This window comes from Dysidea avara, chromosome 9 (genome assembly GCF_963678975.1).
Source record: "Dysidea avara chromosome 9, odDysAvar1.4, whole genome shotgun sequence".
Classification (NCBI taxonomy): Eukaryota; Metazoa; Porifera; class Demospongiae; order Dictyoceratida; family Dysideidae; genus Dysidea; species Dysidea avara.
The window spans coordinates 24082424-24100611 of record NC_089280.1 but is presented as its reverse complement, the minus strand read 5'-3'; the positions used below and the strand labels follow the sequence as shown (position 1 = coordinate 24100611).

At 39.2% G+C, this 18188-nt stretch overlaps 1 protein-coding gene and 1 long non-coding RNA gene across 2 annotated transcripts; one reads left to right on the top strand and one right to left on the bottom strand.

The window, feature by feature from the left end:
• Positions 1-1439: 1439 nt before the first annotated feature.
• On the bottom strand, positions 1440-1991 carry LOC136266877 (uncharacterized). The gene is made up of 3 exons (XR_010706338.1): positions 1816-1991; positions 1649-1762; positions 1440-1597 (listed from the first exon to the last, which is right to left on the bottom strand). It is a non-coding gene; the product is annotated as an uncharacterized lncRNA (long non-coding RNA).
• LOC136266868 (ATP-binding cassette sub-family C member 10-like) lies at positions 1979-18184 on the top strand. Its single transcript, XM_066061890.1, has 30 exons — positions 1979-3366; positions 3414-3503; positions 4114-4218; positions 4845-4961; positions 5387-5598; positions 5886-6027; positions 6405-6585; positions 6898-7043; positions 7099-7191; positions 7827-7871; positions 7924-8028; positions 8420-8527; positions 8587-8693; positions 9306-9474; positions 10826-10889; positions 10939-11067; positions 11215-11444; positions 11521-11643; positions 11701-11736; positions 11980-12152; positions 12493-12653; positions 12706-12819; positions 12912-13072; positions 15005-15063; positions 15354-15411; positions 15469-15602; positions 15985-16063; positions 16476-16542; positions 17701-17798; positions 17870-18184. The coding sequence occupies exons 1-30, from the start codon at positions 2083-2085 to the stop codon at positions 18113-18115; spliced, it is 4836 nt and encodes a 1611-aa protein (XP_065917962.1). The 5' UTR covers positions 1979-2082; the 3' UTR covers positions 18116-18184.
• Positions 18185-18188: the final 4 nt, after the last annotated feature.

Here is an 18188-nt window from a genome sequence, read left to right as displayed (position 1 = left end):
ATTAAGTTTTAAAATTGGGAAATTACTGATTCCTCTTACATGAGAAATTTAGGCTATACTTGAAGGATTGTGTTGTCGCTATAAACAGACGATGTCATAACTGGCTTACTCAAAATCCTCACTGACTGGTTTTCTGCTGAATAGTTCTGTCAAACTTCAGTCTAATAACGAAGATGTAGTCAATGAACTTAGCTAGACCCAGTGAATTTTCTCCAAGCTACCCTCAATTCTAGTTGTTTTCTATAATTATGATTATTGGTCTTGCTGTTCTACAGCAATCTGTCTTTTGTTCTAAAATTCATGATCATGTACGTTATTGTTCATCTTGTTGTCTGTCAATACCTTACCTCTTAATAATTTAAACCTTGCTGAAGTATAGCAAGACTTGTTGCTATGATGCTTGGTTTATCATGAAACTTAGCAAATGCAAATGTGCCCAAGTAAGTTGTTTAATTTAAAACCAGAATAATTAATGTCTGTGTTTATTGCAATGTCTCATATGATGCATTCATACAGTGGAGATACGAGGTGATTAAATGAAATGTTAATTATCCAGACACTGATGTGAATTCTAATATTTTAATAGAGTAACTGAACACAGCTCTGATCATGAGCTTCCACTGCAGGGCCATTGGAAAGCTAGATATTCGGAGTGTGAGGACTACAGTTAGCCATCACTAGTCAGCTACCACTAATTTTGAAGATCAACACCATGTAGACATCCAGCAACTCATTTCATATGCACATTTATATAGCTAATGGTATGTACATTGGAACGTCTCTATCACAGACATTTTGGGACCCAGAACCACTTTTTGCTGTAATATAGAGGTTTTCCTCTACCAGAGGTAAAAAAATATATGTAAAACCAGATTTGTTGGGAGGTTTTTCCTTAATTCAGGGAGTTTAAGAAAGGTTCAACTGTATTATCACTAGTTAAGATCCCTACAACTATGTTACAGTGCCTTGCTATATCTCTACTCTGCTACTGCATGTGCTCAACGCATGCACTATCATAATGAGGTCTTTACTGGGCACTACAAGGAGTATAACATCCACAAAGTGGTATCTGCCTTGAAGAGCTGGAGCATTTGTAGGTCTGACTGCATGTCCAACTTTCATTTCAAAATCCCAAATGTCTGGTACATGTCTTGCTTTCACTGCATAAACTAATCTGATTCTTGGTACCATCTTTCAAATTGGTCGAATCATTAATATTAGTATGCTAATGCGTTTCTATCAGACTGGCCTCTATGTTTCTGCCATCAAAATGTTTTGTACTGTTTCAACTCCTTACAGCATGGACTGCAGTTATCACATGCCAGGACTAAACTGACATACTCTTGTATTAAAATATAGCAGATGAAATGTTGCTGCATAGCCACATGTAAGGAAGATAGCTATATGGTGCTAAGTCCTCACTCATGCAGATGTCATGATATTATTACACCCTCCTTTATACTAGCTACTGATGGGAATAATTACTGGTACAATAAACATTTTGCTCAGTGATAAACAGGTATTGATCTGGGTTAGAGATGCACTCTAGAAGTTGCACTTCACTTTGTTACAATTGACTTGCTCTGTACAATTCATCCTGTGGTGTATATGTATAGTATATGGTTCATTACAAATAGAAAGTGCTCACTTTTAATGCTCCTTTAATGTGGCTAGCTGATATCACAGCTTGTCTGTCGATATTCGCTCTGTGTCTCGCCAATAGTGCTATCTGTTTTAGCTTCAGTACATAACACAGGAATACCTGCAGTGTTGCAACCATAGGGACCACTGTATTTCCATATAATGCCAACCTACCCCAACATCCACTGTTTTTGATAACATCATGTTGCGATTGAATTGACTCTTAATTCGACGCCGCAAAATCGTCCTGTTGTACTTTCGCTTCATATTCCGTTTAAAATAAGGTGTAATAATTTCCCGCGCAGGGCCAGAAATGTTCGATTGTGGCAAAAATTTTGTCCAAAACCCATACTCGAAACTTTTGATCGGCGTCGAGTAGGGGTTGCAACTTACCCAACCCTGTCGCCTGGTTGCTACGCGGAAGCTAGAACTGTGTAGAAGATGAGAAATTTCATAGACCAATTGTGTTATTGTACCTCAAGTCACAACACGTCATTCATATGGTGGGGTGAAGCTGATTTTGGACTGTGTCTACAAAATGTAGCCTTGGTGTCTATAACTAGCTTGTTGTTTGCCATGGCAAGTGGCTTCTACACAACATGGATGTATACCAGCTTACAGAGGAAGCGTCGTCCAATTGTATTACTAATACGTGTGGTGATTTGCTTAATTTTGGCGCTCAATTCAGTTGCTGGACTGGTGGTGTCGCTATTCCACTGGTCAGAGAGACCGAATTCTATTACTCTGTCAGCCTCAATCGTCATAGTGACGTGGCTGACTCATGCAGGTTGTGTAGTTGTGCTATCTTCCTCTATCAGATATTACGGACATGGTTCATATACCCTCAATACTTTGTGGTTCCTTACAGCCATTAGCTCCTGCTTTAAATTTCGTACTTACTTACGACATCACGACCATCCCGGCAACTATGAAAGATACGAAGAAGTTTATTTCAACATTTGGTTTGAAGTGTGTGTTTATGTAAACTTTTCACTGCAATGTTTGTACGCACTAACAATAGTTGTACCTGTCAATAAAGTTGAAGGTTATCGGGATATCAAACTGCCATATTATATGGGCAACCATTTTGAAGGGCAAGAAATGAGAAGGAGTTTAATCTCATCTAGTAGCTCGTACAGTGTCAGTGGAGATTTCAGCAGCTATGGAGCAATTCCAACTGACGATGTTGAAGTGACCGCATCCACTCTCGAAGAGGCACAGGAAGATAATGCTAATGGTCTATCACGTTTATTCTTCTACTGGGTGCACCCTTTAATGGTGAAGGGGTCGCTAGGAAGACTGGAAAAGCCAGAGGATTTACCTCCTTTGCCGAGATCTTTAAATACTGAAGACATCCGAAATAAGTTTCACAGAATTTTATTTGGTATTGTAAGAGAGAGTGACCCCAATCCTTCAGCAGTTAGAATGGTGCCATCCATACAAGAGAATTCATACCAAGTGTATTCAGAGAACACAGGAGTTCGGGACACATTACTTAAAGATGATAAAGATGATGAAGAAGTAGATCGTTGTAGTTTGTACAGTAATTTGTCCACACTTCGAGCTGGGGAAATAGAGCGACCGATTACCCTGTTTCGGGCTCTTAATAAAGCATTTGGCTGGCACTATTATCCACTTGGAATACTAAGACTTTGCACTGATCTACTTGGATTTTCTGGGCCCCTGTTACTTCATGCATTAGTCTCTTTCATGGAAAACAACAATGTGAGTCCCATGTAATATATTTAAAGTGATTTATTTTTTTCTTTTAGGAGCCAGAATTCCATGGTTATTGTTATGCAGCTGGACTGTTTTTTACCACGTTTCTAGGGGCATTGCTCAATTTACATTTTACCTATGAGGTATTCATTGATATGCATGTACGTATGTATTTATTACATGTACAGTTAGTTTCAATTTCTTTGCTTGTATAGTGTGTTATTGCAGCTATTGTATACTCCAATTCATTATTGTCTGGTGTATCAGGGAATACCCTATTATGCAGGGGCTATCTTCTTTATGACACACTAACTTGCTACCTCACTTTATTCATAATGTCCTGTAGTGTTCGTGTGGTGGAAAATTAGCCTGTTAGGGTTCAAAGTTTTGTCAGTCTGTCAAATTTTCACCACATATGTACCATTGGTAGCATGTGCTAATGTTTTCTGTTTTCATGAAAATTTCTGGATAATTGGGCATGTTCTCAAAAAATTTTTTTTTGAACTTGTGGATGTCAGTATTTAATTTTTGAAACAAAAGGCACTTTGCAAGGCACCTGTAAACATTTATGTCAGTTTTTTTTCTTTTACGAACTGACTATAGTATGTACAAGTTGAACTGAATCCTGAAAAACAGCTAAACATTAAAAGTGGATTTTTTTCTCAACAGAGTTAACATTTCATTTGCCCTATTATTCAGCCTAGCCTTAATGAGATAATTTTCATGGTATTTTGTGTGTGCTTTTTCTACTAGATCAACAAGGTTGGTATGAAGGTCAGGGCGGCCATCATCACTGCAGTCTACCATAAAGCTCTTCATGTTAGCTCCACTGAGTTATCTCAGTTCAGCACAGGAGAAGTGAGTGTGGGGTTTAGTTTTTCAATATAGATCCTAGTTTTCATATAAGTTAGAATGGTAATAAATCCTTATAGTAAGGGAAATGACGGATTGGTCGTGAATAAGGTATTGAAAATTATCTGGCTGCATGTTTGAGGCTACATGTGGGATGTACTGTAGTGTACTGGAGTAGAACTCTGTCAAAAAACTGTGGCCACCTTGATGATATTCAGGACACTTGATCATGCTTCTCTTTGGAAGATGGCAAACAGAGTTTGCTGTGTTGTCTTATCAGCGAAGAAACCTCCTGTTAATTCGACACCTAACTCAATAAGATATTAGTGTACACCCACACTGCACACTGACACCAACCCACATTTTTCTATTAGCTCCTTGTATGCACTCAGTATTTTAACCAAAGCAAAGTAACTTCAAAGAAGTAGTACTTAGGTACAGTGCCTTTCTGTAGCTTGCAATTTTTGATGTCACCTCAGATGCCTAGCTGTTACGAGTGTTTAATTGTTCCTTGCTGTAGTGTATGCACCATTAGATCCTAAAGTAGGGCACCTCACCAATAAGGAAATTCACAGCATGTTGTCCTAATATAGTAGTTAAATGTCAGAAATGTAGTTTCTTTCCTTTCACAGGTTGTCAACTTCATGAGTACTGACACTGACCGAATTGTCAACTTCTGTCCAAGTTTTCACCAATTCTGGAGTCTCCCATTCCAGATAGCTGTGTCCTTATATCTTCTGTACCAGCAGGTATGTTGCTCATGTGATTGTAAAGGGGTGGGGCTGATTTTCAAGATTAGCACAAAATTTACTAGTGACTTCATGCTGTACATTTTTAAGGTCTTGCTATTGTAGGTTGTTGTTTTTGATTTGGTGATACCTGGTGTATTCATGACTGTTAAGCTGGTAGTTTCATTACAACGTTCAATTTGTAGGAAATGGCATTTTAAAGTAGATCAATACATATCCTTTTTTTTAAATTAGTTTCACTGTACCTTGCAAAGTTGCTTTTATGCAGTGTGGCTTGATGGATAAAGCTTTCATCATGTGGAAAAAAGCTTTTAAAGCTTCATCTAAGAGTTTACAAGATTTCTTGCATTTCACAAAAGTCGTCTTGTCCAGGTTGTCCTTTCAAAATTATACAATTTGTCGGTGTGTATGTTGTATTGGTGTAGGTCGGGAAGGCATTCTTGGCTGGACTGCTGTTTACTCTGTTGCTGATCCCGATCAACCGATGGCTGGCGGTGAAGATAGGCAAGTTGAGCAACGAGATGATGACACAGAAAGATGGTCGTGTGCAGCTGATGAGTGAAATACTTCACGGAATAAGAGTGATCAAATTGTGGGCATGGGAGAATGTGTTCTCACAGAAAGTTGATCAGTACAGGTATGGATGAAATTTGAAATCTATTTAAACTAGATAGTTTAGACAAAATAGTTCATAATAATAAATAGTGACTCTTGGTTTAGACAGTGCAATATTGTTGTGGTATAAGTACATAAATATAGATGACATTTTAGACCTATAGCATGATCATATGTACGCACACACACACACACACACGCATGCACACACATGTATGTACGCATGCACACACATGTATGTACGCACGCACACACACACACACACACACACATGCTGAGTGAGTATTATAGGTTTGGATTATTCTACAGGTCAAAAGAATTAGACAAACTCAAGGGCAGGAAATACCTTGATGCACTCTGTGTCTACTTCTGGGCTACCACTCCAGTATTGATCTCTATCTTGACATTTTCAACTTATGTGGCATTTGGCAACAAACTAACTGCAGCCAAGGTGATCATGTGTGTAGGTTGTGTAGGGGTTGCATTGTATTTTATAGTGAGTTATGGACAGTGGGGCTATACTGAGTATCCATTTAGTGTTGAACAGTTTAAATGACATAGCAAACAGGTTGAATATGCAAGAGTGAACCTCATTCATTGGTTGTTCATAGTTCCTTGTTATTGGTAGTTGAATGTTATACGTATATTAGAGTTTGTCCTGTTTTGAAATGCTATCCTCCAGCAGCCTTTTCTAGGCTGATCATACTGTACATATGTAATAAGAAGGCTACTGATGGCATACTAAAAATGTCTTTGCTTCTTGCTGTATATTTCTAGCACTAAATCTCTTTGAATTTTTAACCTTTTCTCTTTTCTATATAAATACAGGTGTTCACCAGTATAGCATTGTTCAATATTCTCATTGGACCACTGAACGCCTTCCCATGGGTGATTAATGGGTTAATGGAGGCTAGAGTGTCTTTGAAGAGGATACAGTCATTCTTGTTAATGGAGACACAAAACCTGTTACACTACTACACCATGACTAAACCACCTAATTGTACTGACGGTATGAAACAAGGATTGTGTTTTGAATATAGTGTAACTTGTTGTCTTAGTTGTTCTCTGAATAACAAAATGGTGCCTTTCTGAACTGCCCATTTAAAAATCCCTACAGTTGGGAAATATGAAAATTTGCCTTTTTGATGTGTAGCCATTTGTTAACATTTTGAACCATAGAGAGTTAATTTCTTTGATTCTATGCTTCCTAGGAACATTATGGTTACTTTTTCAGACATTTTAAATAAAAGTTCCACATATTTTTTCTCTACATAATATTCGGTGGTTATAAAGGTCACCCTAGAGCTATTATTAACAACAGGTCCTGCTGACATCATATTGTGTGATAGTCACTTCTCATGGAGACGTCAAAAGAGATCCACGTCCTCTGATGGCATCACTACTGATGCCACTAAAGAAGTAACTCGTCCTTGGTCTCTCTCTGATATATCACTGACAATTCTACCGGTTAGGGAGCTGTGTAGTAGTGTGTGGATTGATTGTCTGTTCTGTTTTATGGCAGGGACAATTTGTTGGTGTTATTGGTAAGGTTGGTAGTGGAAAGAGCTCCTTGTTGGCTGCCATTACTGCAGAGATGAGCATCACACAGGGAGAGGTGTGTAGCGCATGTGATCACCATCCCAGCTCAAAATTTGTGCATGATGTACCATGCAACCTCCATGCATGTTTGCTGTAACATGTTACATTATGTGAGGTGCATGTATCATACAACATGTATGTTATAGTGAGGGGTACATGCATGTTGGCATGGTGCATGTAGAATACCACTATGAAAACTGACACTTGGTCAAATACAAATTGAAACTTTATACAATAGTGAGGAATAGTTTGGTAAGTCAAAGCTGTTGTGTGTGTATGTGTTCTACATACTGTAGGTGTTCCCAAGTAGTCAGTAATGCTTCACATAGCAGGGTGGTAGCCATTAGATATACACGTAGCAGTAGCAGTAACCATAATAACGGCATAAATCATGTATGTCAGTTTTGGGTATCAGTACATGTTATGACATACATGTTGACACAATCATGCATGTTAGTATTCATGTTACATGCATGTAACATGTAGGAAAAGTGTCTGAAATCCATGCATGTTGTATGTTAACACTGATAACAATAACATGCATGTATAGGAGATCCTGTAGGTTGCATGTAACATGCACGGTACATGTGCAATATTTGAACTGGGATGTGATGTCCATGTGACCACTATGTGATTTCTTTATTACTACAGGTGTATGTGGCTAGACTCAGTGAAGGGTTTGGACTAGCTACACAGGTTAGTTTGGCTTCTTCTTGTAGAGTTTGTCTAACGGTTGAAATGTATTTAGGAGTCATGGATACAAAATGCTACTGTACGAGATAATATATTGTTTGGAATGCCATTTATTCCTGAAAAGTATTTTGCCATAATCAAGGCCTGTGCATTGGAACCAGTGAGTGTGTGTATTATTAGGGTGTTTTGTTGGTTGGTCAATTGTGTAGATATAGTAGTAGTTATAACTTAACCAAGTTCAGTGCTCATTTTTTCCTTGAGTATGGAAAACTTCACTCAGTTTGTTCTTACCCTAACCCTAATCCTAGGTCCTGTCCATGCCTCACATATACGGGTGAAGGTCCAGGTGGGATTTTGGGAGCCTACGCCTTCTCCTGTGAGACTTGGTAAATCTCCTTTGGAGTACTAGTCCTGCCCCCAGGAAAGGTTACCAGTCATAGCACCTGAGTTGTACACACACAGGTTGACTGGGTTAGTGAGACCATGAAGCAGCAGTTAAATAAAGGGCCTTGTTTTGATTTTTGTTGTACATTGTAACTATTATTCTATAGGACTTGCAGATTCTGCCAGCAGGGGACATGACAGAGGTGGGAGAAAATGGCGTCACTCTCAGTGGAGGGCAAAAGGCCAGGATCTCACTAGCACGTGCAGTATATCAGGTGACCACTATGATGATGTAACCAATGTGTAATACACAAGCTCTTTTCTTCCATATAAGGACAAGCTGGTGTACCTATTAGATGATCCCATAGCAGCAGTAGATGTACACGTTGCCAATCATTTGTACACACACTGTATCATGGGCCTACTGCAAGGAAAGACAAGGTGAGTACAAACAAGAGTGTATACCAGGGGAACACCTGGGGGGTTCAGAGGCTCCAGGAAATTCATTTAAATTTTTACACACTAATGGAACAACACGTACTTCTAATTGCATAAAGGAATGCTTTAGTGCAATTTAATGACAGCAATCAAAATACTCTAATAAAGCAGTCGGGTGGACAACTCTAACCGAACAGTCTGTTGGTTAAAAAGAATCTTTTTGCAGCTAGTGAAACTCCCTCCCCTTCAGAATTATCTGTACACAGATCTTGCTGTATTTTAACAAATAGCGAATAATTATTAAGTATTTTGTTGTACTTAACAACTACAATAAACTGTATACATATACAAATGAACTCATGGGGCTGCTGTTGTAGCCTACATAGCAGTGACTGTGTAAAGGCTTTGAATGGCATTTTAGTGGTAAACAACTACAGTACTAATGGGACCCAGAGCTTTTGATTTATCTAGAACAAGAAGTGACTGAGAATATTTGGTCAACAGGTGTTTGTTCTGTTAGAGTAGTTGAACAAAGTGGTCCAAACAAGTTCACTTATCTGGACACTTTGTTTATGTATTTGTTTGGATAATGGTGACCCCACAATGTCATTTCAGGATATTGTGTACACATCATGTTAACTACCTACAAGAAGCTGACACTGTGGTTGTCTTTGACAACGGCACTCTAAAGTACTGTGGACAACCATCAGCAGTGTTACCATTGGTAGCTGCAGAGGAGGGTAACAAGGAGGCCACTGTGGACCTAGAATCTGACCCTAAACAGGTTAGTCTTGTAAAACAAGTTCATCATGCTTCTAAGTTGGCCCTGTAAAACAGGTTGGCTCTGTTTGCATGTATTTGAGAGTAATGTTTTACTGTGTAGTGATACCAATATTGATGGGACCACTGCAATTGTGAGCTTGGTGTTTGTCTTCACAGATATAGGCTTTCAAGAGTTTGTAACAAACAAGTTAGGTTTATTGAGAGTTATATATCTCTTAGCATTATGGTGTTATTTTGTTCAAATCTGAATCACCCACTGGTTGTTCTGTTATAATCTCGTGCAGCCAGATCAGTTTTCTTTTTTCCATTGCATGTGGGTGAGGAATGACACATAGTATAACATCGATACCATGGATAATTATGTTGCATATAGATTGGATTGGAAACGACTCCGTAAATTGCAAAAAATGGTGAAACATTCCTTGTAATAAAGTCTTGGTGAAACTAGCCATTTATGCAGAGTAAGACAATGTTTTTTGCCAGGTGCATAGTTGTCATAACGTTTCACTGTGGTATAGCTTCACACGATGCCAACTCACCATGTTGTGTTGCTAAAGAAACAAAGCAATTACTGCTCTTTCACATATGTCAAGCATGTGTAAGTACACACGCTCCCACTTCCATGATTTGCCTACACAAACATTCCATTACATTCATGCTTCATCCACTCAATATTAACTTATCCTACATCAGGTTTTAATAGCTAAAGAAATAAAACACAGTTATGTTCTTTAAATTGAGTGGCTATCCTTTCTTTCACCATCCTAGTAAGAGATACCCTACACAAACATACCAGAGCAACATACTAACCACAAACAGCGTAGTTAACTGTTAAACTACGCAACACCCAACAACAAAACAACTGTGGGAATGATACCAAGACACTACTGCTTGACAAAAAGACCCTATATGTTTCAAACGTTCTGCAACTGAGAGAATCGTGTTATTCTACACTAGTCTCCACTCTCCACTACCAAATCCATATAACATTGTGACATTGTATTACAAGGACTGTATACCATTTGTAATACATTTTATATCCGTATTTCTGATCCATGTGTGTGCAACATATATCGATACCGTCATTATGCAGTTCCTGGATCCTACTGTGCTGCTTTTGAATGGTGTATTAGTAGACTTGTTTATTAGTGAGAATTGCACACAAGTCCAGGTGATCACTAGTAAATATTTTATTGCTACTGTGCTCTTCTGTAAGATTATTGATTTACTTTACTGTTCCATATGTGATTGCTTGCTACAGTCATTAAAAAACACTGTGATAAAACAGTCAGTGCATGACACTCTTGATGTAGTAGGTATTTAACAATAATATGCATCCATTTTTTTTGCAGAAAACTCAATCTTCTGCTGGAGAGGAGGATCCCTTGACAGCGAAGGTCAAGGATAAGGATGATGGTGAGGTAGCCATGATGGTTGATGTGTGACTTGTTGGTTCCTTATTCAGATGGTGAACTAGTGAAGGAGGAGGAAAAAGATGTTGGAGTTGTAGCGTTTAGTGTTTACCGGTCCTACTGGTTTGCTGTTGGCACTATTTTAGCACCAATGATATTGCTGTCGTTGTTTTTAATGCAAGGTGTGCGTAGTGTGTGTTGTGTGTGTGTGTGTGTGTGTGTGTGTGTGTGTGTGTGTGTGTGTGTGTGTGTGTGTGTGTGTGTGTGTGTTGCATGCCACATACAACATATTTAATGAAATGTTACTGGTGTAATTTTGTACATTATAGCCTCAAGGAACATATCTGATTGGTGGTTAGCTTACTGGATCAGCCACACCCACAAGAATCTTCATGTGCACAACAACCTCTCATGGGTCACCACCTCACCACCCACTCAAGGGGACTTCCCCTACACAGATACAATCGGAGGCTCCTACCCATTCATCAACATCACATCAGCTGAGGACAACTTGGCTTTCTATCTCGGTATCTATGGAGGACTAGCAGCTGCTAATTCTGTGAGATGTCCCCCCTGAAATCACCTCAGGGACACTTTAATATAAAATTCCTAGTAAAATGTCATTACCTTTTCAGGTGTTCACACTTTTCCGAGCATTCCTATATGCCTATGGTGGCATCAGGGCAGCCACATTGCTACACAAGAAACTACTCAATAGCATCTTGAAGGCTTCAGTGACATTTTTTGACACAAATCCAGTGAGCAAGTCTGAAATGTGTACATCTGTTCGACTGTTTGTGTGTGTGTCCTTGTAGATTGGAAGAATTGTGAACAGGTTTTCATCAGATTTGGTAAGTGTGGCGTACATAGTGTAATGGTTGAGTTTGGCAGGAAGTGATAGATCTTTAAAACTTGGAATTTAGCAACTTTTAAAGTCTGGGGTAGAATCAATGATGATTTTCTTTTTCTTTTTGTCCCACCAAATCTTCTTGTGCTGTAAGATTTTAATACAATTCTTTGTAGATTTATTGTTTATCAATGTCCCTACCTGATCACATGTGCTTATCCAGTTTGTATTGCTACTCTCCCTACAGTACACTGTTGATGACTCTCTTCCATTCATACTGAACATCCTGCTGGCCCAGGTGTATGCAGTAGTGGGGACTATTGCTGTGACATGTTATGGCTTGCCATGGTTCACTGTTCTGTTGGTACCGATTGTGGTATTGTATTATCATATCCAACGTTACTACAGGAGAACTTCCAGGTGTGTAGTGACTTGTGTCTTGTTAAATTGATTCACCTACACTGTATAATGCACACACAAAAAACAAACCCTTGTCTGCTGTGTAAACGATAGCACCTAACTGGGCCGGTTGACTGGGCCACCCACGTACTAACTGGAGTCATTTTGGGCTGCACATATCTTACCTTCCGCAGTGCCCCTGCAATAGGCATCCTCACAAGTGAAAGTATGGGCACTCGAAGTCCCACACCCATTGTGTGAGACATGGACAATTTTGCTTTCCTGAGTTAAAACCAGTTTACCCATTGATGGCACACACAATGCTACACACACACATACCAATACTATTTCTTAACCACAGGGAATTAAAACGATTATCAACAGTGACCCTGTCTCCAATTTATGCTCACTTCTCTGAGTCACTTAATGGTCTTCCTGTTATTCGAGCAATGAGAGAATCAGAACGTTTTGCCGATGAGAATCAATCCCGCCTAGAAATCAACCAAAGAGCAAACTTTGGAGGTGAGGATGGAAGTTGTTTTAGTGATTTTACATTGTCATATGTACATCACAGGTTATGCTGCATCACAGTGGTTGAGCTCATGGCTACAGATGCTAGGTGTTGCTATGGTAACTGGTGTTGCTTTCACGGCAGTTTTGGAGCATCACTTAAACAGTGTTGACCCAGGTGTGTTTCTACTCTTAAACTTTTTGGAGGGAGATTTTGAAATTTGTGTGTGTCTTATTTTTGCAGTTAACAAATGTTTGTGTTCACACTAGGGTTGGTGGGGCTTGCCATCTCATATGCTCTCTCAGTAACCAACCTGTTGTCGGGTGTGGTCACATCGTTCACAGAGACAGAGAAACAGATGGTCAGTGTTGAGAGGATGTGTCAGTACATTGGAGGAGTACCCTCTGAACAACAAGGAGGCATTAGACAGGTATGGAACTCACCCAGTGTGTGTATTAGTGGAACTTGTAGACAACTGCTGTGCAACCACTTGGCATATACATATAGAACTTCTGTGTTCTGGACACCTTGGGGTAAACATGTAATCTACATATTCTAATACAGTAATACCTCCATTATCCAAACACCTGTGTGCCAGTTTAATCTTAAAAATATCCAGATAAGTGAATTTGTTCGGATAAATGAAGCCCATTCATTTATATGCAGAGAGTTCCATTCAACTACCCTAATAGAACAGTCACTTATACTGTTTGCCGGGGCCTTCTTGCTGTAAAGTGTTATCTGCACAAAAACAGTAAGCTGCAAAAAAGATACAGCTTTTAGGTAAAAATAGTTGTGAAATCAAAAGTGGCGGCCAAGAAATGGCTGCAATGATGTTAATGCTAATAAATTTTAATAATGGCTGCATTATTAAACTTTATTAGCTCATTGTAGCCATTTCTTGGCCACCACTTTTGATTTCACAACTTTTTTCACCCAGGCTTTTTAAGGCCGCACCTTTTTTCACAGCTTGCTGTTTTTGTGCGGATTTCACTTCTTTTTGTAATTGCAAGTTCTAAAGCCAGCTTACGGTTGGCCTTGACACTTCCTTTTAACTTGCCTTTGAACTTTTTCCCCCTTTACTACAGGAATCATCGAAGACTGTGTGGCTATATGTATTATGAAGAACCGAATTTTGAAGGCGTGAAGATAGCTGGGCAGATTCGACTCATGTGAGATGAAGAAGTTTCCACAGCAGAAATGATTAATTACCGTTCAAGTACTATAAGCTATGGATACATGAATGGTGCTTTCTTGGTTCCGTAAAATGAGTATGCCGCCTGCCCACACCAGCTGTACTTGGCCGCATGACACAATTGATATAGGCTATTTTGTAGTACTCTAATTGAGCACACACTTTTTCTGAGCACTTCAATACAATGTATATAGAATTTCCACTGATTCTAGTGTACTAAACCGGAACTTTCATTTATAAAGTGAGGTGAGCAACTAACAACAGTGGCGGAGTGGTAAGGGCATGGGTATATAGGTGTGGAGGTCCCTGGTTTGAAACCTGGCACATTTTTCCAACGTTTTTTGCACATGTTTTTATTACTTCTCAGTGACTAGAGTATCTTGATTCACATGTTTAGTTTTGCTTTATATCTCCTTAGCTAATACTCCCAGTACTTTCAAACCACAAAAGGTTTGCACTACGATAGTAACTTCATTTACAGACTGATTTTCAAGTTATTCTGTCAAGTGGATTGCCCTGTAGGTGTGAAAACTAATCGTTTTTTGCAATTTTCAAAATCCTGCATAATTTTGTTGTTCTTAGTTCAATCTCTATGAAAATTGGGCTGTAAAATTTGCTGCATTATGCTCTTACTGCCCTCCAAATTTGGAGTCAATTGACTAAAGCACGCGTGAGTTATAGAGAGTGGAGCGAAAAGAAGAATAAAGAAGGTGAAGATGAAGAAAAATAAGAAAATAAGACAAACTTAGAATTCAGTGATGGCTGGGTGGATTCAACTCAAATTTGGAATAGGAGGTGCCCTACCCTGAGGGAATTTCCACAGCAAAACTGGTTAATTTCTGTCGGGAACTATTAAGCTACGAATGCATGAAAACAGCATTTTCTTGGTTCCTGTAAAAACACACTTGTCTGTCGCGCATCTGCACTAGCTGTATTTGGCCACACAACACACTATCATACGTCCTTATTGACCTTAAAATCATTGCAGTCATTTATCTTTGATTTCAAACTTTTTTATTATCCTAGTAAGCAAGAATGAAGACCACATTCTTTTATCAACTTGGCCATTTTAGGTGTAGACATTAGTACACAATTGCAATGTACAAACACGTCATGTGAACTCATTATGTGAAACACACAGTTCACTGCAATATGTGTTGGTTTCAGATGCCTAGTTGGCCATCAGCAGGATCAGTGGAGTTCAAACTAGTTGTACTGGTATACAGGTAAGTCCTTGTCTGTGTTTACACTCTGCCAGTCCACGATGTGTGGAAGATGTCCATGTTATTTTACACATTAATGTTCTTTGAGGTGCATTTTCTGCTTTTTAGCCTTTTTGGGCACTTTATATATTAAATGTCATGTGCTATCACAGGCTGATCTAAGTATTGTGTATTGGCTTGTAGTGAAATGCCAGTGTATATTATCATGATATTTTGTTCGGAAATTTGTGAAAATTATCCCAAAGCAAAATTTGTATAATTTGTGTAGTGTGTAACTTGTACTTGTGACGTAGGAGTGGATTGCCTGCATCACTCAAAGATGTCTCATTCATGATCCATGGAGGAGAAAAGGTGAACGAGTTACAACAACACATTGTGGTGTTTAGTATTCTGGTGTTCTCCTGTCAGATTGGTGTGGTGGGTCGTACTGGTGCAGGCAAGTCAAGTCTCTTCCAGGCACTGTTCAGAATGGTGGAATTAACGTCAGGATTCATTTTGATTGATAACGTGGACATATCAACTTTATCACTTCATCTACTAAGGTAGCCAGTGGTACATGTATATGTGTGTGTGTGTGTGTGTGTGTGTACAGTGAAACCTTTCTAATCTGACACCTCTATAATCTGACACCTCTATAATCTGACACCTCTATAATCTGACACCTCTATAATCTGACACCTCTATAATCTGACACCATTTACTGCACCAATAAGACTCTGTTTATGTATTACTTCAATAATCCAACATCCTCAGTAATGTAACAGTTTTTGAGCACCAGTGAACGTTGGATTAACAGTAATTTGTGCATATGGCCCTGTGTGTAGTGTGTGTGTGTAGTGTATGTGTGCGTAGTGTGTGTGTGCGTAGTGTGTGCGTGTGTGGGTTGACTCTGTGTACACTTACACCTGGTTTCGCTCACCACAGGATGCACCTTGCCATCATCCCTCAAGATCCATTCTTGTTTGGTGGCACAATACGAGATAATCTGGATCCTTCACATCAAGTTAGTGATCATGTATGTATTTGTGTGTGTGTGTGTGTGTGTGTGTGTGTGTGTGTGTGTGTGTGCGTGTGCGTGTGTGTGTGGGAAGCAGTCCACCCATCTGTAACATCAATGTACGTACCTGGTGTTAACTGGGGAAGCAAATGCCTGCATAAGACTCGAGTGTGTGAGTGGTGCACAAGGCATCGCAGTGCTGGTTTACTGGACGGCAATAGCTGTGTTTCACAGCTGCCAGAGGCTTGGAAGGGGAAAGGGGAGGGGTGAGTTGCTTAGAATAACTTTAATAATAGCAATAATCTTACACACTGTCTACCATTTGCTTTTTATCCGTGAAAACTACCACCTGTATACTGTATGTATTTGTGGCCAGCAAGGAGCTCTATCATGTCACAATGTTGTACCATCTGTCCAGCATGACGATGTCCCTATCTGGAATGCACTAAGGAGATGTCATTTGAATAGTGCTGTGGAGAGAATAGGTATGTGTGGTAATGGTAGCGAAACTATATTGACCAAGTTTACCCTATAAGACTCTTTTGTGTAGCCTAACTGTAAATACCTCAGGGGTGTTTACAGTTGGGCCGCACAAACTTAAAAATTAGTTTCTCATTCCTGTCCACGTCACTGTTTTCTATATCAATGACTTTTTTTATTGTTGGTAATTGCATGTTGTCCAGAGGAGGTCGGAAGCGTGCACATGAGCCCAATGGTTTTGTGTTGAAAAGCGTATTGAACTCCCTGGGTACTGAAATGTCTTTTGATTGATGAAGTATGACGATAAATGGCAATGACACATTAAACCCCAGTAAACTCCACCAAAAAGGGTAGTTTTTTTTAATACCTAGGCAACCTAGAAATCATGTGAGATCTCCTGCCAGGCCATGGATACAGTAAAATCTTTGTTGATGAGTGAGGAAGATGGAGAGAGGAGTCCCACTCAAGAAAATAGTATGAATAGACACCCAAGAAGTCATCCTACACGGTGTACTCCATAAATGCTGTAGTGGCGTGCACCCTGTTACAAGATTAGACAAGACTGGGAAAGCTCTCAGAGGAATAAAACCAGCAATATCCCTCACTGAAGAAGGTTAGAGAGAAGTATCACAGCCACCATTCAATGCTGTTGCCCTTCTTCAATACTATATTCCACTGTACAGTCTCAAAAGTGTGGCACTTATTATGCTTCCGGCCTCCTCTGCGTGTTGCCATTATGCAACAATTAAAACTAGGTTTTTTTAAAAAGTTGCATCTGAGTCATGTGAGCTATCTAATTTATCTATAAAATAAATTTCACCCTCGGAAAACTGATAATACGCACTGTACATATATGATTTAATTTTGATAAATGCAAATCGCCATACACAATTTCTATTTTGCCAAAAACTGCTGAGCGACATGTTACATACCATGAATATCAGTGTTGCCACTGTACCAAGTATAGTTTACATAATAGTATTGAATGTGTGTTATCAACACTAAGGTGTGAAATTGTATCAGTTTCTTGAATTACTTATCACTATAGTGCTAAATGTTGTGATGGCATATGGTTAGTGAAGGACTTAATCTTTAGTGCTTATCAAAAACTCAATCTCATACCGTAGCTCAGTTACATGGTTAATATTATTTTTTTCCAATAGGTGGTTTGGATGTAGAAGTCAGTGAAAGAGGGAGATCATTCTCTGTTGGTGAGAGACAATTGTTCTGTCTAGCCAGAGCTTTACTGAGGAAAGCTAAGGTGCGTGCATGCATGCATGCATGTGTGTGTGTGTGTGTTATTTGTACGTTTAAGAGCTAGTTATATCCCAGGTCGTTTGTCTTGATGAGGCAACTGCTAACGTAGACTTGCAAACATCAGCAGCCATTTTGGAAACTATTCGAACTGAATTCGAAGACAGCACAGTGATCACTATAGCACACAGGATTGAAACAGTGTATAACAGTGATAGGATTATAGTTATGGACAAAGGAAGAGTCAAAGAATTTGGCCCACCCCAAGAACTTCTCAATAACCCAAGATCCTTTTTTAAATCTCTGGTACAAACAACAAGATAAACATGAATTTCGCATATTTTGTACAAATCCGTTGTGTATTTGAATTCAATTTTGTCACTTGGTAATTAACCAA

Coding starts and splice junctions, on each gene's coding strand:
- LOC136266868 (XM_066061890.1), top strand. CDS start 2,083: ATGAGAAATTTCATAGACCAATTGTGTTATTGTACCTCAAGTCACAAC. Junction 6,028..6,404: donor ACAAACTAACTGCAGCCAAG/GTGATCATGTGT, acceptor ATATAAATACAG/GTGTTCACCAGTATAGCATT. Junction 16,543..17,700: donor TAGTGCTGTGGAGAGAATAG/GTATGTGTGGTA, acceptor TTTTTCCAATAG/GTGGTTTGGATGTAGAAGTC.